This window comes from Lepisma saccharinum, chromosome 1 (genome assembly GCF_977018435.1).
Source record: "Lepisma saccharinum chromosome 1, izLepSacc3.1, whole genome shotgun sequence".
Lineage (NCBI taxonomy): Eukaryota > Metazoa > Arthropoda > Insecta > Zygentoma > Lepismatidae > Lepisma > Lepisma saccharinum.
In genome coordinates this window covers 51,600,499-51,625,119 of record NC_139229.1, presented here as the reverse complement: position 1 = coordinate 51,625,119, position 24,621 = coordinate 51,600,499, and the positions used below count along the sequence as shown (strand labels likewise).

Here is a 24,621-nt window from a genome sequence, read left to right as displayed (position 1 = left end):
CCCGAAGACTTGACCAAATGTATATTTCCAAGTCCAAACTTAACGTCAATCTAAGATCTAATCTACCTACAAGTTTATTGTGCACGTTTCAATACACGTAAAATATGAGCACTATGCCATGGAAACTTGGGTAGAAAACAGCCTGCTCGATAAGGTTGGTCATTTTCAGAATGGTGTTCTAATCGTCCACAAGGCTGCATACTTTTCAGCAGAGAAATCTTTGATGACTGGAACATTGATGGGTATGAATGATTTTTCAATTGTTACACAGTATACTATACGCTTTCAACCTCATTTTCTTTGAGAGGGTTAAAAACATCTTTTGCCAGGGACATAGCTACGCAGTGTGTATGTTATTTTTTTTTTTAGGGGGAATGCCTGGCATCCCCCTCGTTAATTCGCACAGGCCTACTTATCTCTCCCACTTGGCATTGCAAATGCATGATACTACTGTCAATGAAACTTTCTCTTAGGGGAAAGACATGCATGCTGCAATATAGTTAGCATAATCATGCAGAACGTTAAAAAATACTGGAAGTTTCCTCCTAAGCTGGAGCACACGCTAGATTCTATATCCAAAGAAGGACAGAGCCTCCCTGATTGGTGCAGTGGTAGGCCTTGTAGGTTCGGATCCCTTTAAACTGTAGGTCCAGTCCCGATTAGCCTTTCTGTGCATAAAGTGAACTTAAAACAACAATTCAAATCAATTCAATCCAAAGAGGGACGCTTTAGTGGGATATTCCTGGAGAAAATTTCGCTCATTATTTGAGCTCGGATATTGTCCTAAACGGCCTCCCTGTGATCAGATTCGTATGGTTTCAGTGCAGAAGTAGTTTTCTGGGTAACACAATCAACATACGAAAATTATATGGTGCCTATAATTACCTATTTCGACTATTTCGGTTCCTATTTCTGTTAGTAGTGTCTGTAAATACCTAAAATATTTCAAATGAGGGGCAAAGTAACGCTTTAAACTGTGAAAAGTGTTTAGGATACGCCACAGACGGATTCAGAGAGCGCAGGGAAGTGCTTTTCTTCCTTTCGGCAACTAGAACGTATGTAATAATAATAATAATAATAATAAAAAAGATTCGGTAAACATGAGAATAGAGAGCAATCGTCCCATTAACGTCATCTTCAATGTGCACAGTAGAAGGCAATTACAAAAAGTTCTCGCAAGAAAGCATGTCCGTCACCGATTTTTGCCCTCTGTAAGCGAGTGCGTCGAACGATCGGCCCACAATCACTATACCGAATATTTCAGGTTCGAATCCCGACCTGGGCATAACTTCCTTTGTGAATACCGGGTCATCGTGAATGCGGAGCAATTGTTTCTTAACACTACAAAACTTTGTATTATATCATGAACAAATAATTTCTCAAATTGTTCTGTTTTGAAAATGAATATTAAAAAAAATATGAAATAATTGTATTACAATCCTCTGCCTGCATTATGAAACGGCAGCAGTTAATGTTATGTCAGAATTATATCTTGGATGAGAGAATTTGAATGTAAGGACTTTGATTATACACTATACAGTGTCTGTTATAGTGCTTATTTTTTCCAATTTTAAGTGCCTTTTTGCCTGTCTACTTGGGCAGTTTTGTAATGGCTAGAAATTCGGGCTCTACTCATTATAATCACAGTATGATGTATATTGCAGTAACATTATCTCTAAATTTATTGAGTTCATGATATCTACTACTTGCAACTAAAAGGTGTTTCGCATACTGGAAGCATTAAGAAGCAAGATTTAAATTAGAGGAATTAGCTTCTCACAGAATCCAATATAACTTCATGAAATATTAAAAGTAGTAATAAAGTAAAAATATAATACTCACATGGTCACACCCAAAGCAAACATTCTGTCGTAATCCTCCCTCTTGGAGTAGTTGGGAATCACCATTCCGTTTGTGATGATGACGCGGGGGTTGCAGGGGCTGCTGGGAAATAGGCCCAAAGGGTGCCCAGAGTACATTGCAAGAGTCTGTTCGTCGGTCATTTCTGACAGGTACTGCATAACAAGCCAAAACTGAAATGTATGGAGAGAGTCCAATTAGTGTAATCAGCAGTTCGTTTTGGTGAACTTATACAGTTATTACATTCCGTTCTCGACATTGTCTACATTCTGGAACTGGGCAGGCAAGCGGATGTGAATGTACAGTGCGATCTATGAGTATTAACGTGCAAATTGTCCATAACTATTTTTATTAATTATTCTCTTACACTCTATGTGTTTTTAAATGCTGGTGCAGAAGTTGTCAACAGCTTGTTTTGAGTTTCTTTTAATTATATTGGGTCAAATAAAGTGCACGAACATGGTGATGGACAATTTGCACGGCAATACTCATGGATCCCACTGTACACAGCTACACACACAAAAGTTACCGCATTAATTAAAGCAAAAGGATGCATAAAAACTATAGCCTCAATCTAATTGATATGCACTAAAATTCATATGTTTCATAAATATCATTAAAATCATATTTATCGACTCGCATAAATGCAAAATATAAAGCTTTTCTAAGTATTTCTTCCAACAAAATTAATCTATTTTGAGTTCTTAAAATATAATTAGTCCACCCTGATAGTTAGAATAAAGTTTTCTTGATTGCAATGCAAGAAATAATGCTACATATTGTTACGTGCGCTTAAGAGACCATGACTAAAAGGACGCGTAAGTATTTTCTTCACTTCTCTATTCTCTCAACTCGTTGCCATGGATATTTCCAGACTGTTGAAAAGTTGATTATTTGTAAATCTCGTTGTCAAGCTGACATCTACAGGTTATTCTATCCACTTGTCCTTCTGATACTGGTTGTCTGTGACACATTAAACAGTTGACAAAATAAAAAAAACGAACGAACTCAGAATCCCAAAGATCAGTAACATCAAAGTTTATCTGTGGTAACATACAACTGTAATGTAATGTCCAGATCCAGGATATTGCAATATTGCCTCGCGTATTCATTAGTTGGTTATTTTCAACTTTCTGTGTGAGATAACTTTTTTCAGATCTTTAGCAATAATGCTATTATGAAGAATAGAAGAAAATGCATGGACAGTAAACCAGTGATATCAATTAATGATATAATGAAACGTATAAATAATAGAAAATGCATTACTCCAGTGTCTGTCTTGATACATCTCAACGCGTCGTTTTCAGCCAATGCATTAAAAATTAGTCGTATTGCAAGTTTCAATCAACGACGAACCAAGAAATAAGCAATTACAGGCACAGTTGTATCAGTTGATATAATATTTGAAGCGGATAAATTGAATTTTATGCATTTTCTTCTTTGTGTACAACTTGAGCCTTATGCAAATTCAAGTAATTTGCTACCCAGAGAAAGAAAACAATTACATGCGTTTCCCAGTAAGATTGTGTAACATTTTGAACACCCCTCTCACATAAACAAACAAACAAAAAGTACCTGGGCCCAATTAGAAAAGACTTGACCATTCCCGCCGTAAGTGACCAATTCTTGAGGAAATTGTGCAACTGCAGGATCCAGGTTGTTCATGATCATATGCATGATTGAGGCTGCTTTCTTCGACCTGGCGGAATATTGCTCCAAGGGATACGCTCTGGAAACAGAGAACAGATGACATACGATCATTCTTTACTTTCCTTAGCTAAACTACTTCCCAGATACAGAGAGCACCAATGTGCTGTCAACTCATACCTCTAATTTGTCTCTATACAATTTATTTCGTACTTAACAATGTCTCTTCCTACATTTTTCATATTAACCTTAGACTTCCTTCTATGTGCATAATATCATCTTTTTGCGGATATACAAAAAAATTATTGTTAAAAATGTTATTGGTGTGACCAATTTCTTAATTCTGTTTATATTGTGCCTTTCATTATTTTAGAAACTTTTTAAGCATATGTTTTGGTAGTTCAGAAATCACAAGACGATTCAGTCAGGATCAAGTGCACTATTACAAATAAATCATTGTAAAATTTACAATAATCTATCGTTAAAATGTAAGTCTGCTTTTTAATTTACAAGAATGCGACATAATTTTTTTTATTTAAATTTGAATAGGCTATTTTATAATGCATAAAGGTAGATAATGATTACCTACAAATTATAGAGTAGCACATCTGAAATTTATTTTTCAAAGCTGTCCTTAAAATTATATTAATTACGTTACACATACAATGTTAGGTAATACTTTAATAACGGTCATGACCATTTTTTACGATATTATATGGCAGCGAGTATTGACGGTTTTAGACCGTCATAACTCCTGTCAACTTGATACAGTGTGTTCCATGCATTTGTAGTGGTTGGGAAATTGACCAACAAGATCAGATACAGAGTTTACATAGCATGAACTCTCCAGATGAGGGAACTGAAAAGTGAGGAGGTAATTGCTTCACTTATAGTTATTGGTCAAGTTGAATGCAGGTCCAAAGTTCTCGTCTGACAAAGTTTCTGCTACTTGGGCAAAAAGATGATACCTCGAAACAGAAACCCTCGTCTCTTACACAAAACTTATTAGAGGCTTCTTAATTTTATACCAGTATGTTCAATTTCAAAGTAACCTCAAATCCCAAGTGGAAATTACAACATGCAAGGAGTTTGTACACCATCCTCAAGGAAATAATCGTTGTCAAAGAAAACGCACCATATACCTACCTCATTGGTAAGTGAGGAATGAAGCGATACATGTAGATGTGACCATAAGCCTTGAGCTCATTTGCAAATTCTTCTGTCAGGATATGATGAGTGCTTGGTGGAAAATATCGTAGGGCATTCTTAACAGCCAACTGTAAAATATAAATGCAATATATATGTATATAAAGAGAGAGAAATTAATATACCGCACAAATGGCTATTTTACTCTGAAATAGTAAAAAATGAAAGGAACAAAAATAAATATAACGATATAACACAAAAAATGGTAAACAAAAATAAGACCAAAATGGCCCTCTTTTCTTTATTTGGCTGCATTTGTTCTGAAGGAAGACCGAAAGGCACACTCTGAGGAAATATATCGACACTTCAAATATATCAACCTCTGCTAGAGCAGAATGTAGGATGAAGAATAAACACTCGTTTACATTTTGTGGAGTTACTTAAAACCAACCTGGGGTGTAAGAGGTGACTTTCCACGTAGTACACCCAATTGTCAACCTCACTACCACGTAGTACACCCTGGACTGCATTTTGCAGACGAACCAGGCTCTGGCGACTGGCCTTATGGCCAGTATAATTCTCTGTGTTGTCCTGTGTTTTGTCCTTACGTGTGCTGAGTGCCTGTTTACAGCCTCAGCGTTTAACCTAAGTAAGAATATTTTAAGACTTTAGTTATGCAACGTTAGAGTTGTTGTTTGTGATGGTAAGGGGCTCCTGGACCCCGTATAATGTAACGGGTGCAAAATAGCCTAAGTACTGACGCACCCAAAATTTTAAATTAAAATTAAAATTAAAATTAAAACCAACCTAAAGAAGAAAGTATGGGTGAATTGAAATCCCACATGATTTCCTGATGACTTACGGAAAAATAATACGTTCTATATGAAGTTTTTATGGAACAAATATCTGTACATTGTATTGAAACGTCCCCCGGTTGTACACCAGTCGTCAGAAAGTTAATCCGCTAAGTTAAACCTAACCTAACCTAACCTCACGTTGGGCAATTCACTCACATATAGCGAAAGTCAAATTACATAATTAATTGCTTAATTTTAACTTATCGGCCAGAAGAAAACTTGAAAACCGAAAATCTATACTTGAATTCTATCCGTTTAAAAGTTCTTATTGATCCTTCACCTTCACCTGTTTTCCAAACTCAGTCTGTCGTCAGGTGAAAAACATTCAGGTGGGTTCACTTCCTTTGTTGAGATGAGAAAGTGACGTCAACACGAAGAGATTATGACGTATTTATAAACATATATACAAGTTCCAACCATAACTGTATCAATCTAACTATAGTTGTCTGTGACAACTTGCACATTATTTGAAATAACAAACAATTAAAAATCTTAACTTCTTACAAATATAAAACCTTAAACTCTCAGGTTCGTTACAGTATGCATTTTTTAAAAAGATGGATCTGCGTTGGATATGAAATGTAACACATGTTAACGCCATACATGTCAAATTGAATATGTTTGGAAAGCAAGGAATGTACATGTGATTGGTTTGTTACATAAATGATTTAGAATAATAGTACATTCAACATCAGTTTTAAAAATGACAATAAGAATTCTTACGCTAAAATAAAATGTTCGAATTCACTAACCCGCCAAAACCGATAAGTTGATATCAAACAGAACATATTTAATTGGAATATTGAATACTAAATGAAAATGTTTTTCAAAAGTTGGAGAACGTATAACTACTTCACTATGTTAATCTACTATCCTGAGGTGACAAGTTAAAAAGTAACTTCTGGAGCTCAAATCTGATGCGACAACGGGGTGGATCGCAAAGAGGTTCGTTTTATCGTTAAGGAGCCCATCATCTGATGCAGTGTACGATAAAAGACGATGCATACAAGTACGATATAAATAGCTGAAGGAAGTTCAAAACGTATAAATATTTAGGCTACAACACCCAAAGCTCACAGTGAAGACGTAGCCGCCTTAAAATTTAAGCCACCTTGCTCACTTAAAGGGCACGGTTTCTTTCACATGAAATACTGGTTCATTTTTTTGCTTCTCTCCTTACCTTCCGTGATTAAAAGACAAATTGTTTTATCCCAACACTTTTTTTATACATTCTTTCGTACTATAAACACAAAACACCAAAAAAAAGGTAAAGTGCTCCCCTGTGCTTAGCACCACGCCATGAAGGCGTATAGGGTGTGTGGGGGTAACGCCCCACACTTTCTTGATCCGGTCGTGAGTGGGGGTGATGTGATCAGCATCACGCCCCTGACCGCCTTTACCCCCCAGGGTTTCCCCCAGGTACCCATGTTATTCGACGCTGGGTGGGTGCCGGGGCCGCTTCCATCGTTAGAAAAGTTCCCGGATTTGAACCGGCCGGGGATCGAACCCGGGACCTTGAGCATGGCAGTTAGACGCGTTACCGACTGAGCATACAAAGACAATTATCTTTAGGAAGTAAAAATATGAAAATATCGGTCTCCTATAAATTTTTCTCGTCCTCCTTGGCAGTACGGCCTAAGGCGCTGTGCTTTGAACTCCGACTGCGGGACGGCTTTGGTTCGAGTCCGCCTGGGTTCAGTCTCTGGATTTTCGGCCTGTGTGTAGGACCGGTGGTAACCCACCACCGTGAGGAAATTGGGGAGCTACGAGTGAGTAGCGTAACCCGGTCACGGACATCTGAGGGTTCGACATGCTGACCCCACGTCACCCCATTACTGGTTGAAGATCTCCGCTCCTCTAGGTAGGATTATGGGAGGGAGACTGGCAGTTGGGAGATAGGCCAAGGCCCTTGGAGGGCTGTCGAGCCATGGGTTATAATTATTATTATAAATTTTGCGCACGGCCTCCCGGTAAAAAAAAAAAAAAAAAAAAACTTTTTAGCCATATAGCTATGTTTTTCAAATTTTTAACCCACCTTACTGGACAATCATGGAATTCTGTCAAATCTTGGGTAGTTTTGTTACAAAAAAATGGAACCATCTATAGAAAATCATACTTCGTATTCGGAATCAGCATCCAATAAACGTGAGAATACACTAAAATTAATCAGCCTGTCGACCAATGATCAGTCTATTTCTAATTTCAAATTATAATAATGATTATAATACTTATTGAATTTTTCATCACCATTCGTTTATGACATCATCTTCACAAGGCCTGCCTGGTAGCATATTTAACATTACAAGCACATAATCAAAGAATCCCAGGTTCGATTCCCGCTACAGGTAACATAGGAGCATTAGGAATCACACTTTAAAGAATAATTCCAAACTTTGCCGAACACTCTTCATCGGCATTAGGAGCAAAACAGCATGAATGAAACAAGTAAGGCAATTAAAAGCTTTCAAAATCTTAAGTATTCTCTCAGAATATTCAAGTCGTCGACGTATCAGGCTTAACGCTCCTTCTGGATGCCTGCGTACTTCGTTCCGCAAGGTTTCTGCTGCGCCATTTGTGGGCAAATCCAAACGTATTTTCGTTCCTTGCGTCTGCAGCATCCCAAACTTTACTCCCATTCTCGGGCGCCGTGGGAAACGGGGCGGAAAGAGGCTCAGAGGAGAAGCTTTAAATCCCTCCGCGATCGAAGACCATCCCATGGCAGTCTGCTTCACTCCTTGCGCCAGCATCCAATCACCCGGGCGGGGAAATTTGCAGGAGAAAAGCATTCCTCAAGTCCTTAATCTTCTTTCTTAATCCTGGAGGGAAGTTAACTGTAGTGGAATGGAATTTGGAAGGCTGTCGGAGAAGATCTGAGAGAGAGTAGATCTTCTTATGTAAAGAAGGGATGCTGGAACTTGAGCACTTGGAGTTCAATCGTAAATTGAATACTTTCTCGTTTGTCTTCTCCACTTGTAGTTTTTGCCTACTATGACTGAGGCTGGTATCGACTTGCAATCGAAATTCTTAGTAATAACAACATGTAGGCTACAGTTTGTCACCGTACAAACGTTCACAGCGCATAGAGGTCATTAAATCCGGACTGGTTATGGGTTCAGATCTTTGGCAAGGCATGGACTTGTTCTATTGTGTTTGCTTGACCATCGTCTGTTTAATTGTATTATAATTTATCTTTGATCCTCAACGGCTCGATTGACCTAATGACTTGGAAATCCGACGAACACAGTCTTAATAATTTGTATCAAGAGATATCCATCATTTTCTTTCAGTGCAAGGAATGGAAAGAGTTCATCAGCCTGAAACTTGGCAGAATATCTTAATTAGAACGTGAATCTCCGCGATAAACTACTGTCAAACTAATCTTTAAAAATGTCAAAAGATCGCTGATATAAACTTCTATCCAGAGATATAAACTTCTATGTACCCATACCGATAATATTGTTTTCATCTTATCGTAACTCATCCCCATCTTTGCAAATTAGAGAAAAAGTGGCACAAAAAGCGAAGTAAAATAAAGCAAATCAATTAGTCGATAATATTGTTGATTGATCTATTGATTTGGTTTATTTTACTTTGCTTTCCTTCTCAGGGCCTCCTCCATGGCGCAGTGGTTGCGTCATTGCCTTGTAATCAAGGGGTCCCGGGTTAGATACCCGGTGGAGGCACAAGTCGTTCGCATCCCACTTTAAACTGTAGGTCCAGTCCCGATTAGCCTTACTGTGCATAAAGTGGACTTAAAACACCAACTCAAACCAAACTTTGCTTTTCTGGCACATTTGGCTAATCACGAAGATGAGGATGAATGATGATATGATGAAACTGATGAAGGTATGATCACAAAGAACATCCATGCCCTGGCCGGGATTCGAAGCCGGTACCCCTGGCGTCGTAGCGCGCTGTGATAACCATTCCGCCACGGAGGTCAGCGATAATATAGTTATTGTCGATATCGGCACTCTAGTCTGTAAAGGGTTTGACCAGTCGTCCGGGAGACCGAAGTCCCCAGTTCGAGGTGCCAAACTACTCTACCGCTGGTCCGTAGGTTCAGGGTTCCGCGGCGCCCGATTGGACGGTCGCCGGTCCTTGGTTCGCGTCTCCGGTTAAGGAAACACGAATCCTACCACCAGCTAACGGTTTAATTCCAGGTTCATGTCACCGGGTCGGTTATTTACACCTCCGGCGGTAAGCCACGTCGTGCATAAAGTGGTGCTGTTATTCATTTTATAGCAATAATAATAATAATAATTGTAATAATAGAAAACTATAAATCTTCTGGTCAATGGAGACAAGCTATACAGCTTCAAACTCAGGACTAAAACCAAAAATATCGACTATACGAGGATATACATCTATACATACATATAAATGAATCAAGAACACCTGTAGGATAACGAATATATACGTGTATTCGGCAAATATAAACACAACAATGATAATATAACACATTACTTGTACATATCCCCTCGCTCTCATTCCATCATGCACTCACACACACACACACGCTGCAGGGGTGAACACAATATACCATTACATGATAAAATATCTAACCGCCTCTTTGGTTTATTTCCCGTGTACCTTCGAATTTGAGATTTCTATTAGCCCCTTAGGCTTGCTTTCAATGTAAATAAGCGCGGCCAGCGCTCTGTCACGTATGAGACGCGATTAGCGAGGCATCATAGTTACCAAAAGTAAATAATAATTGACATTACACTTGTTGAGGCACTATGCAAAAAGAATAAGCATACACTAAATGAATGACAAGAGGAAATTAACTTGATTACAAGTACACGAGTGCTGATAATACAAACGACTGTAATATAAACTAGGATATATTAAAAATGATTAAGTTGGCTATATTATTTAGTACCTAGTTTTCTAATACCTATATATATATCAAAGAGCACGGTAAAAGTCAAATAATTAATTATATAAATACTCGGCGCGAGAATAGGAAAACAATAACAAATAGTAGGTCTTTTACATTTATAGAATTTCGAAGGGTGAGCGAAATAGGTTCTTAATTTTTGAAGATTTATAGTACTTTGGATTTGATTGGCCAAAATAATTAGTAATTGCAAGCAACATTGTTCGATTTCATCTCGCTTTGTGTTATGACGAACCAGTGGCGACGTAGGTGGACAAATGTTCACTCTCACACATAAAGAAATAACTGGAGGATACTATACCGACTCAATGGCGGCGTGGTCCTCGCTGATGTCAACTGTCCTCGTTGCGGCGTCCCGACGATACTCGTGGCTATGACAGTCTGTCCTCCTGGCGGGCAAAAACTGTCTCTTCGACTTAGACGTAACATTCATTTTTCTTCCTATTTTCCATCGCGGCGACGAAGATGGGCGGAAAAAGCACCTCGCTTCCATCTGTCTGCTCGGGGCGTTGCATCCGATCATGGCTTCAATGGCCGTTCGGGGATACGCAGGGCGTCGGGTCGTCTAAGGGCGGACGTCGTTTCATCTCTCTCTCTTTTCTCTATCTCTTCTCCTTTTCTCGGCGTAACATCCGTCTCACTGTTGTACTGTCGTCTCCCACCTGGGTTGGCAATGCGAGTTGTCGCTGCGGCGTGGCTTTCATCTCAGACGCCGTTATGCAAGCGTCGTGGTGCGGTTCTCTTGACTTAAGGCGTCGTATACTTAAGCAGGCGTCGTGGCTTCTTCTCTTGGCTTCATGGCAGCAGTAATCGGAAACCCGAAGGTCCCGTCCCTCTCGTAATTTTCAACCGCCCATGGTTATTCAATGTCCCTCCTTCCAAAAAAGGGAAAAAACACAACAGGAGCACGTGAAACACGTAATTAACACGGCCTCAATTCCTGGCACTGTCACTGTGATCACACACTCACGGCAATTAACACGACGCGGTCGAAAGGTTAAAACAAAGCAAAGTTCCGTAACTCGTGCAAAGTGACGCGGAGATGGTGTTCGGTCTGAATATGGCGCTAAACTGTGTCGGTCCTCTGGAGTCCAGGGGTATTTAAGGAAAACTTGAAACTTCAAAAATCAACCGCCTCGCAGTTCGTTAGCTTAGAAAAAATGCTGGACGGTGGTCTTTCTTCCAGGCTCGTTGTCTACTTGGGAGGTTTGGCGGTGAAGAAAAAAAAAACAGAGCAGTCCTCACACGTGTTGCCAAAGAACTCCCCCTCGGTCGGCAACTTGGACGTTGTTCCTATTGCTGGACAAGTAAAGTCACCCTTAGTGTCATAAATTCCACAACTCGCTATTGTTTTCCTACACTCGCCGTCTAGAACCGAAAATCCAAGAAAAGCCAAAAAGCACAACTGGCTACAGAAAGTTGTTAAGAGTATTTACGAAATTCTAAAATACACTCACATAAACTACAAAAAAGACTGGTGACAAAAGTAATTGTCACAAGTCGATTTTCTGTATTTGATGTATCTACTCGATGTCGAAATTCAAAAGGCTCAAGACTATGATATGTACATTTCTATTTTACGAAAATATCGATCTCATACAGGTTGTTGACATGAATAACGTCTCACGTAGTTTTCTCTTTATGTACAACATTTATTTACACTTCTACCCTTCGCCGTATATACATCTTTTCATAACAAGTCCAATATCAACTGCTCCCGGTTGCCTTTTGCCCCATAACAGTTTGCCCCCGCAGTTTATTACGCAGAGGTCCCTACACATGGCTACGGCGCTTACGCTCTGTGTGTATCGCTGCATCCAAAAAACTGTCAATCCATTGAGGGACTGCCACTTTCTGCGATCTGTGAGCCTGAAAATCTGAGAGCATAAGAGAGGCCGTAACAAGTCGGAACCGGTATTTATACCTCCGACAAACGACCCGCCCCCAACCACCGAGGCAAGGTCCTATTGTTACCTTCCAAACGGGGAAGCCGTTGAGGGAAAGCAACCGTTGGCTTCCCCGACTACCGGGCAAAAAGCAACCTAGGCCAGAGCATGTACAAAGAAGTACGCTTTTACATACATACTTTCCATTTTGCAGCTGTGTGCGGAAAAACCACACAGCAAGGTTTATCTCGAAAATAACGATAAATTTTGAACTAATGAAGTAGATGATAGGACAAACACACATCTGTTCCTTACCCAGGATTCGAACCCAGAACAGCACTCCAAGCTCACCACTCCAAGGCACTGCCTAGAAAACTTTATATATGGATCATCCAGCTAATATATAAATATATATGTGTTTTTTTGTTGTTGCACAAATATTACTTTCATTGATAGTAACATCGAAATCATTTTTCTTACTTGACGTATCTTGTATGTATCAATATTTTATCCAGAGAGGTGCTGTAATTTTGCATTTATGTTTGAACGCTTTGTAGCATGTTTCACGTAATTAATCCAAAGACTAGAATAATTATCAGGACTTCACATCGCTATTTACATCCACTCACGAGGAACAAATCTGCTAGGATAACTAAGGATCCATTATCCTTACATGCAGGGTGAAAGAAGCCTTCATCAAACAAAGCTCCCATTCTGCGAGGCAAGCCGTGGATGGCGCGACAGAGAGAGAGAGAGAGAGAGAGAGAGAGAGAGAGAGAGAGAGAGAGAGAGAGAGAGAGAGATAGAGAGAGAGAGAGAGAGAGAGAGAGAATTCCCGCCTCCTTCATTACGAGAAGACGCAGCAGAGAAAGAGATGAGAGGCAGGCTTTCCACAGCATCCCCGCTGCCCCTTCGTCCGCCTGGAGCAAGATTTATGGTCAAAGTTGCAGACTACAGTTAGGGGAGGTCTTTACCCCCCAAAACGAAGTTGAAGCTGTCCGCTCTGCATCCAAGAGGCCTCAATGGAGGTGAGGCAAAACAAAGGGAAATCCGGGAGAAACGTAAATTTATTTTTTTGGAAGGGGCGCTACTGTACTTTATGATTGGTTCAGCCGATTTGTATGTATTTTTCATTATTTTGTACCTCTCCAGCAGTAGCGAAGCGTAGTCTTACGAAGGAGGCAAGCAATGTTTCAGTACAACAAAACATGTAGTACAATGGCACGCCAAGAGGGGGATTAAAGGTTTATAGCCTCATTGGCCCGGTCGCTGGATTTGTCAAAATATCATAATAAAATGACGGTTCTAAAAATAAACCATATGATCCTCAAACGTCACATTTACTTTCGAAATTCCAGGTAACGTTATTCGTATGGTAGTAAACGTCTTACATATGCGAACTTTCCGCATACGACTAAAGGGGTACGTAATTTCTTATTTATTTATTAGTACTTTTATTTGTTCATTATTTTTTAATGTGGGCAAACGGTGACCAAACGGATTTAGGTAAAATAACTCATTTATTTAATTTACACTGCGTGATTGTAATTTAGGATTTGTGGGCACCCTAAAAATCGCATTCGGAGTCAAACATTAAAATAAAAAGTTAAACACAAACTTTAAAAATTTCATTTCAAACCAAAGAAACACATGCATAGACGATGTACTCACCACAATAAATTCCAAACTCCTTTACATATACAGGAAATTTCCCGCTATCGAACAATTCAACAAATCTTAGGTCCTCAAGGTTCTCAAAACGTGAAGACACTCCCACGCTCTTTCCACAACTGGAAAGCATCCACGCAAGATCACTTTGGAAATCTCTGAAACGACCGAAAGTCAACCTATTTCCTTAATTTTATTCATCATGAGAAGGAAAGATATATCAGTTTGAAGATAGAAATTAAGCGATGGAATCAGAATCATTACAGCAGAAAGAGTATATACATAATATTTAAGTAATAAAGTGAAATACAGAGGCGTGTCCGGGGCCGGGGGAGGGTTGGCCCCCCCTTTGGCCCAGTATTCCTATGGAAAGGAAAGTCAAAGGCAGGAAAAGATGACAAAATGAGGAGACTACTACAAAAAATCCTGGGAGCACCACTTGTCTCATAATAATAAAACTTAAAACATGTTCTTGTGTTCATAATGTGTACAATGTATACGATTTAATTGTGCTGTGTAAATATCAGTAGAGAGTTCTTTTTAGATAGCTTTATTTTCACCCCAAGTTTTATTCAAAAGCAGTCAATTTATTGAATGTGGTTGTAAAATTTGTGAAACAGCTCACTTGAATTACTGTGTAAATAATGTGGCAGTTGCAAACACTGGTGCGGTTAACACTTTTGACGTAATTTGAGCTGGACCGAGCTGGACACAGGGTGCAGACCAAGGTCCGTCGAATCTTTCCTCCCTCCCTGGAGAAACTCTTCACGGGGGTGCAGACATTTCACTTACTGGAAACACAAACCCCCGCCCTTTACCATCTCGCCCGAGCTCCCAATATCCATTTTTTTTACGCGTTTTACAATTCGCGAAATCTAAAATAAATTGTAATATAAAATGATATATATATATATATATATATATATGGAATTTAGAACAATGATAATAACTTATTTTAGTTATTTTATGACTAAGAATTATTTTTATATTCGCGATCTTGTTTACGTGTTCATGAAGACAAATATTCTTTACTCGTAGTTTTTGGTGGCAATATATTCTTCTGCTTTCGGTTGAGCTCGGCTATTTTCGGGAATAACGCAAGCTCAGCAAGCAGAGCTTTTGGTGTAAGCGTTGTGGACGGGTTCCACTCGAATTTCATGCTTCGCCATGTGACTCCTTCGGGCGCGTTATTTTCCCGCAGAGCAGCAGCAAGCATTGAGGCTGGTGCTTGCTACAGAACTGCTGAGGGAGTTTGCGGCCGTAATTTTTCGCGAAATCGAGTGTGATGGAAACGAAATAAGGCTAAAACATTAAGTACATTAAATGATATTCGAATAATGCAAGCAGTGCTTGCATTGCTTGTACTATATCTTCGCCTCTGCGTCTCCAGATGAGACTTAATGGTGTATTGAAGTAGATGGAATAGACGATACGACAAACTCAACGGCATGCTCTCGAGGGATGTAAAAGGTTACCCTGCTTCAGGAATTGGGGTGTTGGGAAGCAATCCTCCATCCATCACTCGCCCCTCTCACATTACTCACCCGACTAAATTTCAATTTATCGTGCATGCTTTTGCTACCTTTTATTCCATACTGTTTGCTGGGTGCCATTCTGCCAAATCCAGATGTATTTGAAGCTCCTCTTCGCCAGACGATTTTCTCGAGGACCTTGGCTCTGTTCTATACGAGGGTCACTATTTATATTTTGAGCCTTGGCAACACTGATTGAAGTTAGGCGCGATTTGACGTTTGCACGGAATCGTCTGGCATTATTGACCATAACGTACTTCAAATGTTTTGTCAATAGCTTCATTTGTGTTGTTTATGTTGCCTTGGAGATTGCACGACAACAATAAATTGGAATTAACTCGTGAACATTTTCGTGCGATGATTTTTTACGATTTTCGACGTGGATTATCAAGACAAGAGTGCATCGATCAACTTACTTCCACATTTGGCGATAAAGCCCCATCCTTTGCCAGTGTGAAACGCTGGTATAACGAATTTAATCGTGGCCGCCATTCGCTCACCGACGAGATTCGCGAATGTCGTCCAAAATCAGTTGTTGTTCAAGAAAACATTGATGCTGTGCAAAACCTAATACTGCAAGATCGTCATGTGACATACTGTGAGATTGAGGCAACCATAGGCATTAGTTCCACCAGCATATATAAAATATTACATGATCATTTAGCTATGGGAAAGGTATGTTCTCGTTGAATCCCACACAATTTGACAAAAACTCAAAAAGACGCTCGCGTCAATTGGTGCAAACAAATGCTCAATAAATACAATCGTGGTGCTTCAAAAGACGTATATAAGATTGTAACAGGTGACGAATCATGGATATATGCATATGAGCCGGAACTTAAACAGCAGTCGACTGTATGGGTGTTTCAAGATGAACCCAATCCAACAAAAGTTGTTCGCGCTCGAAGCACATCGAAACAAATGGTCGCCTGTTTTTTCGGGAAAACTGGTCATGTGGCAACTGTGCCTTTAGAGGAACGTAGAACGGTCAACTCTGAATGGTACACAACAATTTGTTTGCCAGAGGTCTTCGGTCAAATACGGAAAACAAACAAACGCCGTAGGATCATTCTTCATCAAGACAATGCCAGCTGTCACACATCTCGTCTAACAACCGACTTTATGAACAGTCAAAAAATCGAATTGAAGGGTCATCCGCCGTACAGTCCTGATTTGGCACCCAATGACTTCTTCTTGTTCCCGAATGTCAAGAATAAATTGCGTGGACAACGATTTTCGTCGGCGGAAGACGCTGTTGATGCCTTCAAAAACCATATTATGGAGGTATCTCAAGAAGATTGGAAAAACTGCTTTGACGAATGGTTCGAACGAATGCAAAAGTGTATTGACCATAAAGGAGAATACTTCGAAAAACAATAAATCAGTTTTCAATGCCAAATTCCTGTTTGTTCATTGTTAGGCTCAAAATATAAATAGTGACCTTCGTATGCCAAGAAGTAATTCCTAATGAAGGTCGATCCTACGTCCTGATTCCATTTGATTTGATATGATTTAGTTTATTTTACTTCGAGTTTTGCGAAGATGGGGATGAGTGATGAAATGATGAAATTGATGAATGGACATTCACAAACAACCAAGCCCGACCGGAATTCGAACCCTGGACCCTTGGCGTCGCAGCGCGATGTGCTAACCACTCGGCCACAGGGTAGGGCTGATTCCATTTGATGTATGAATAAATAGGGTAAGCGGGGGGAATTGGGTGGGTGGGGTAAATGGGTGGTAGCATGTTATTTTAATTTTATTAATTTCCTGTATTGTAATAAAACAATAACTAGTACATGGAATGATAGCTTTATTCATTGGGCACTAATTGTATTTTTTTCAGCATTTTGCTTCAATTCTCTAGCGAGTTAAAAAATATTGTTTCGACTACTGCACTTTTCTGACTTTAAAAGTGAAAAACCATGTTTGTCCTGCATTAACTAAATGTAACACTAATATTTTGTCAAGTGGGAACTGTTTGATTTTTAGCCTTAAAACAAGTAAATATACTCCAAGGAGTATGAAGCATTTTTAAAAATCTTAATACATGCACTTTAAAGAGGGGGGGGTAAAGGGGGGGGAGAAAACTACCTGCCAATTACCCATATGTTTTTCAAAGTTTTGAGATACTCTAAAAAATTCTAGGTTGTAACAAAAAATTTACTGTACGTATTATCATTTACCTACATATATAAACTGTAAGCAGTAGGTTTTTCAAAGCCCTAGAATACTGGGATAATATTGTTTTATTTAGTTTTAAGAAAATTGCGAAGTTTTCTTAAAATCATTTTTAATTTTTTAAAAAAACTCCTATTAAAACTGAATGTAAAATGTAGTTTACTTTCTTTCTTAACACCCTTTTGTCCACAAACTGTAGCACTAATATCTTGTGAGTTCTAAGTATACCTCCAAATTACCCCCATGGGAGTAATTGGGTTGTAAATTACATTTTAATTTTTTTAATGCATAAAATAAGGGAGGTAAAAAAATTAAAGTGTGTTTAATACATGGTAATTGAAGGTTCTCAAGATAATAAATTAGGTCCAAAGTCTTAAAACAAGTATCTTAGTCTACACAGCTTCGTTTTAAAAACTTACCTCCCAATTCCCCCCGCTTACCCTATAGATAAGATATAAGTAAGATATAAAGATACGTATAACATAAAAATTTTGGATATAAATATAAGAATTAGGTAGAAGAATAGATAGAGTAGTCCTCTTCAGGACAGTCAAATGTCAACCTCACATCTACGTAGTACACCCTGGACTTCATTTTGCAAACTAGCGAGGCTCTGACGTCTGGAGCCATGGCCAGTGGAACCCCCTATCGGACTTGTGCTGCGTGTTGTCCTTGTTTGTGATTGTCACTTCATCCATCTCATCTTTCATCCACATCTTCCCGATTAGCCAAAGGTGGTGGAAAGGGCAGGTAAAATAAACTAAATCAATCAATCAATTAATGACATGCCCATTACTTCTTCAAGATTCGATTGAAGTGAATTGTTTGGATTGATTTTTATGCACAGATAGGCTAATCGGGACTAGACTTACAGTTTAAAGTGAGATCCGAACCACTATGTGCTTCCACCGGATATCAAACCCGGGGCTCCTTGATCACAAGGTGACCGGGAGTGTCAAGGAAAGTTTCCCCCAATCCTTTTGGATAAGCAAAATTACCTGCCTGTCCTTTCTTCCTCCCTCCCTATTATTTGTAACTCTTCTACGTATATCTTTCGTTTTCTTCCTTCACCTTTCAATCTTCTTTTCTCAGGAATAGCACCTCCTCTTTCGTGTTTGCTTCCTCTCTTCTTAATCATTATTTTTTTCTATATTTTTTCCTCCAATTTTCTATGATTCTTCTTTATTCTTTCCCTCTATCGATCTTCTGCTATCTCTCTTCCTTCTCTGTCTCTTCCTCCCTAGCTTGCTTCTATATTTCAACGTCCCTCTCTCTCTATATTTCTTGGTCTTCCTATCTTTCTAGCTTCTCCCACTCTCTCTCTCGCCCATCTAGTTTTCTCTCTCTGTTTCTCTCTATTTCTGCCTCTCTCTTTCTCTCCCTTCTCTACCTCTGCCTCTCTCGCTTCTCTATTTAATTCTCTCTATCGCTTCTCTCGTTCTCTCTCTCCCTCTCTCTTCCCCTCTCTCGCGTCTCTATCTCTTTCTCGCTTCCATATTTCTTAGTTTCTTTCTCTCTCTCTCTCTCTCTCTCTGCCGCGTTTTGCGTCTTTATTTCTCTCTCTCCATCTGTGTATGTGTGTGTTTCTGTGTGTGCGTAACTTTTCGATTTTGACTCCCTTGGAAAATGTTACAAAGCACGTCGTAAACTGTTCTAAGCATTGCCATTTTTTTCTGACAAACAACGTTGAAATAAATGGGGAATATTTTCTTCCGGAGCAATGATTCGTACAAATGAAAGCGGAAGGATACAGACAATTCTCGTGATAGAATTCAATGACTTTACTCAATGTTACTTTTGACTATTTGATTTAATCAAAAGTGATTAATTTTTCAAGTTTTGAGTAAATCGTTTGAAGAGTGCTCATTAGTACATTTTGTTGCAAATGAATACGGTTTCTTACATATAGTAGACGTAATCGTGTTATTACAATATCAAGTCAACAGCAAATCAATCCACGAGAAGAAAATATTATATATCATAATATATATGCTAGTAAGAGATTAAGTCATGTTTTCCAGAGATTCTATATCCTGTAATTGCAACTTAACTTGCAATGTGAGTTCAACGGTATCAATTTTCATTCTTAATCTGTTTATTGTAATCCTTATTGGGTGAAAACTGTTAAGTGGGGAAATGTTTATTCGGGTCTTGCCATATTTGTATTTTTTTTCTTGCTTTCCATTGCTTTTATGTCTATCTATTCTACACCGTCAATGGAATCTCTGGAGCCAGCAAACGAAAATATGTCTCTGCAAGTAGTGACTCGAGAGTGCTCGACCAATGAACGCTTGAGAGGATACGTGAGGGCAAAACGCGGCTGAGCTACCAGCTGTTTGCAATAACGCTCACTGCTTTGATCCGCCCACTAACTTTCTCCCCTTGCTCCACAGATTCCCGAGAGACAACACAGCTGCTACAATAAGGTTGAAAAAAGATACGATGAAGAAACACTTACAAAAATAAAAAATAAAAACAATCTTGGGAAGGGGCTGAAACAAGGCTTTGCGGAACTTTTCTTTTGTCTGGATGACTTGCAACCCAGTCAAGTGTTCTCAAGTGAAAGTGGTTTATCCAGAATTTTCCATCTGGGGGGGGGGGGAGTTCGTATTTGGGGATATATTGAGGAAATTTTGGAGGGGGTTAGAGGGTGTTGGGATTGTGTGGATAAATCACTGCCCACTTCCACTTCGATCAATGATTATTGTTAACTTTAATTATGGTTGTTGTTATTGATGATATTTATTATTTCACTTTAAATGAAAATTGTATGTCTATGGACGCTGCTCATGTACTGCAGTCGAAGCTCTGCAGTTCATCGTGCAGGTTCCGTGGTGGGTAATTACACGATTCCGATCACGTTTCGTTGAGTCGTTTTTTTAGAAATCCTACGTGACATGGAGGCAAGTAACAGCAATAAATACGATGTGACGTAGTTGGGGGTTGGGTCCCTCCCGGGAAAGAATAGGACCAGCAAACATGGCAACAGGAAATGAGTAATATCCCAGGTGATTTCGTTGCCACGCTGTACGTCGTTGCGTCCCACATCCACCGGTTGACCTTAGAGGCTGAGATGTCGTACATTAGGTGAGGGTCTTGGTAACCGACTGAACCTGACTGGCTTTTGAGGAAGATTCCAAGACGCTAAGAATACATAAAATAACCGGTTTGCCTTGGAGATGTTAGTCGATGCTCCTGCTTAACGACCTTAACCTTGCCACCTTATTTGACATATTTTCAGAAGGCAAAATGAAATTTTCGTTATTAATTTTGCTGTTTTAAATCTAAATATATTTGTCTTGCAGCCTGCATCGCCTGGTAGTAAAAAATAGTAGTCTTGGAAAACGGAGGTTCTTCGAATGAATAATGAGGATGATACAATCTTCTGCATTTTTAAGTCCACTTTATAGACGATAGGCTAATCGGGATTGGACCTACAATTTAATTTGGGATACAAACCACTATGTGCTTCCACCGATATCGAACCGGGACCCCTTGATTACAAGGCGATGACGTTACCAATACAGCATCGGGGAGGCACAGAAATAATTTAGTCGTATAATTGGTATTCATGAATTTTCATCATTCTATGTACACCTATTGAAATTGGAGCAAGAGTTCTTTTGTAGGTGGTAAATAAATAAATAATAAAAAAAGAGAACGAAAGTGGATAGTTATTTGTTGACTCTTCTCTCAATGAAAAGAAAAGGTTACCCTTCGCTTGCATCTGAGTGCCCCCGTGATTCTATATTTATAACTTCCCTCTTGGTTAGTTTTCAGAAAAATCAACGACGTTAAATATAACGTCTCTGTTTTCGTTGTGCACGGTCCCCCCCCCCCTCCCTTCCTGATGATACAAATGTTTAGCGCTGAATAAAGTTGACGACCTTATGCAAATCATTTCACGGCACAATGCGATAAACCCAAGATTATATATATACACATCCTAGTAAAATTCGCTCGTCTCCCAAATGTCATTCCTGTATTTATTCACTGCTGGAGCTCATGTCCCCCCGATGGCGTTACCTTGTAATCAAGGGGTCCGGGTTCGGTCCCGGGTAAAGTCATATTTATAGTGCTTCTTATCCTATTTTAAACTGCAGGTCCAGTCCTGATTAGCGTACCTGAACATAAGGCAGGTAGACTCAAAAGGAAATAGAAGAAAAGAACAATGGATGCCATCTGTTGACTCACTAGGCACCGATGGAGTGGTCAGTGAAACGTTCTAAGATGTCTGATGTTGCAGATTCAAACCCTGGTTATGTTTATAGTTCACTTTATACTCAATTTATATATCGGGACATGAGAAATAGTGTGGGACCTGAACTAATGCGGAATATGTGTCCACCGAGGATCGATCCCGTGACCGTTTGATTACCGGCGACAGCGTTACTACACCGCCATCGGAGAGGCTCTAGACCTGGGTGTGGCCCATCATCTGTGTCGTCTGTTTATTATTCATCGTCGCGATTAACTCGAGAAGTGGAAAGGGAAATAATCAAGCCAAAATAGACATAGACTCACATGGGCCAAAAACAATCTAAGTAATGTAACTTACGTTGTCATGAGATATTTATCCAGAATTCTTTTCCATCTTTAATTTACTCTATCGGGCCTTAATACAAACCGTATAATCTTGAAATTAGCAGCAGGATACTGACACTTTGTTGATGTAATGATCATACATTTCAACTTACTACGAGGTGCGCAAGTTTCGTTTTCTACGGAGGGTGTAAGGGTAAATTTAGAGCCAAATTTATCTTAAATTGGGCCTTGATGAAAAATTTAAATGCGGCGTTTAGGAAATTTTAGAGGGTGTTACGGGTGTATGGATAAATCACTGGATGTCGCAATCTAGTATTTAGGTTATTCAACCAAAAATTATCCATATAGCTGCAGTAGTTTTTTTTTGTTTTTTTTTTTTTCAGTCAATACATAGTTGACACAACGGGGGAAATCGGTTCATGAAGTTATATCGAAAGAGAAAACTTTGCTTTCTGCGAGAGAATTTCTGCCAAACAAAGCTAACATCACTGAACAGAGATAGCTTCACTCTACCGAGAAACCCGTTATCGACTTCTGGAAAGCATCACGCGGAGAAATAAAAGTGGTCCGCACAGCTTCTCCCCCTCTCAGCCTGGTCATCTGTCATCGCCTCCCGGAAGCTACTTACCTTCTTCCCGTCAGCGTCCAGCCCGTGATTTCTGACTGGAGCATGCGCCACGGATGGATCTCTGGAACTCGCTGGAGGAAGAGGATTCACTGGAATCCCACAACACAGCTCTCGAAGAGTTGCCATAGCGACTGCCGATAGTTGCCAATAGACTTCCTAGGCTTATGTTGGAAGACGGACCGACGATTCCACCTGCTTGACTGCCTCTCTGGTTCCCCAGTAACTTCCACCTTGTCTGGGGGGAAAGGTACCGGTTTTCCAGCATTGAAATATGACACCTTTGAAGGTTACTCAGTGTAGCATTGTCTTCTTGGCACAAAGCCACGGGGGACAACATTTGTTGTGTGGTTTAGTTTATATCTTGTACGTGTCTATCCTTACAATAAGGACAAGTAAACTGAAACGAAGAATTGTTTGTCCTTCTAGAACTAAAACTTCTTTTCTGGAGGCACAGAATCCATTTCTTTAGGACAGAGTTTTCAGCCATCAGAATCTCTAACTGACATATGTTTTTCAAATGGTCAAAGCAAGAAAATTTCCTCCTATTATGTGCCTATGAATTTCGAGAATGTTTCGGCTCTTTCTATCCGCCATATTGAAATACAATACAACGCCATATTGATTTTGTGTAGTGCTCTCTCTCATTAAATCCAACTTCTTCAATAATTTTAAATCAACTTTCACATCATTTCTCGAAGAACACTTTATGATTTAATTATGAATGTGTTCTGAACTATTTGCTTGAGTGATTTTAAATAGTGAAAAATTACAACTGGTAAGATAGAGTTTTAAAAACAAACTTTTGAAAAACGATAAAAAATTTAATGAAGTCACGATTTAGAGTTTTAAAAATTGGATGAAAATGCTGGAGATTCGAGTGGAGCAATGTCAGTGTGTAGCACTGAAAGATACAAATATTCGAAAGCTTGCAGCAAGTTGGGGCTTCGAATGCAGTACAGGGTGCCCCATCGTAACGTGATATGCGACATTCTGTTTCGCATGGACAAATATGTGGGGCAACAAGGGGAGAGTTTCTTTGCCAAACAATACATGGAACATCCAAGATTTGTTTCCCAGATAGGGGTAAGAGAGCATTTTTTGCTAGGGAGGTGGGCAACCAAGACACACACCCCTAAAAAGACACTGGTTCAGTTTAAAGTTATAGTGCTATTGTGACGGTGTGTATCAATCTTAATACCAGTCCCTCATGTAAATTTCTGTAACTGACGAGAAAATCTTTGTGTGAAATCAATTATTTTAGGCTTACGTCCTCTTTCTAAGGAGTCATGGACACTTGCTCTAGTCATGGACACCCACGATTCTAACTTGACTAACCCTAACCCAAATGACGGTAATTGCACCTAACCTGCTCTACAAATACAAAACCTAACCAATCCTCGCACCTAACACAATGATGTGTTGATTAATCTAAATTAGCCCAAGCTGATCTACTATAGTTGAAATACGACACAAAAGCAATATGCCACAATATAAAGAGAAGTCAGAAGCCCAGAATTCAGATGGCCCTTATTACAGAAAATTCTCATCATCGTCCATCACCAGGGAAGCTTCAAGATGAAAGTGCAGCGCTATAGTGATTTGCCAAATTGTATTAGTTCATGTTTCTTCTTCTCAAGTGAAATTGAAAGTTTGATTGATTTTTATTCACTTCGCTCTTCTACCACTTTTGGCTAATCGCGAAGATAATGATGATATGATGAAATTAATGAAGAGACACTCATAAAAAACACCCATGCCCACGCTGGGA

The 24,621-nt window shown here is 39.4% G+C and overlaps 1 protein-coding gene across 1 annotated transcript in view; it reads right to left on the bottom strand.

The window, feature by feature from the left end:
- LOC145995147 (urocanate hydratase-like) overlaps positions 1–23,058 on the bottom strand; it is a 145,833-nt gene extending 122,775 nt beyond the window's left edge. The window contains exons 1-4 of the mRNA XM_083131699.1: positions 22,854–23,058; positions 4,654–4,784; positions 3,436–3,589; positions 1,843–2,033 (exon numbers count right to left, since the gene is read on the bottom strand). Of these exons, the coding sequence (XP_082987825.1) occupies positions 1,843–2,033; positions 3,436–3,589; positions 4,654–4,784; positions 22,854–22,979 (602 nt within the window). The 5' untranslated portion in view covers positions 22,980–23,058. The remainder of the gene's footprint in view (positions 1–1,842; positions 2,034–3,435; positions 3,590–4,653; positions 4,785–22,853) is intronic.
- Between the last annotated feature and the right edge of the window lie 1,563 nt (positions 23,059–24,621).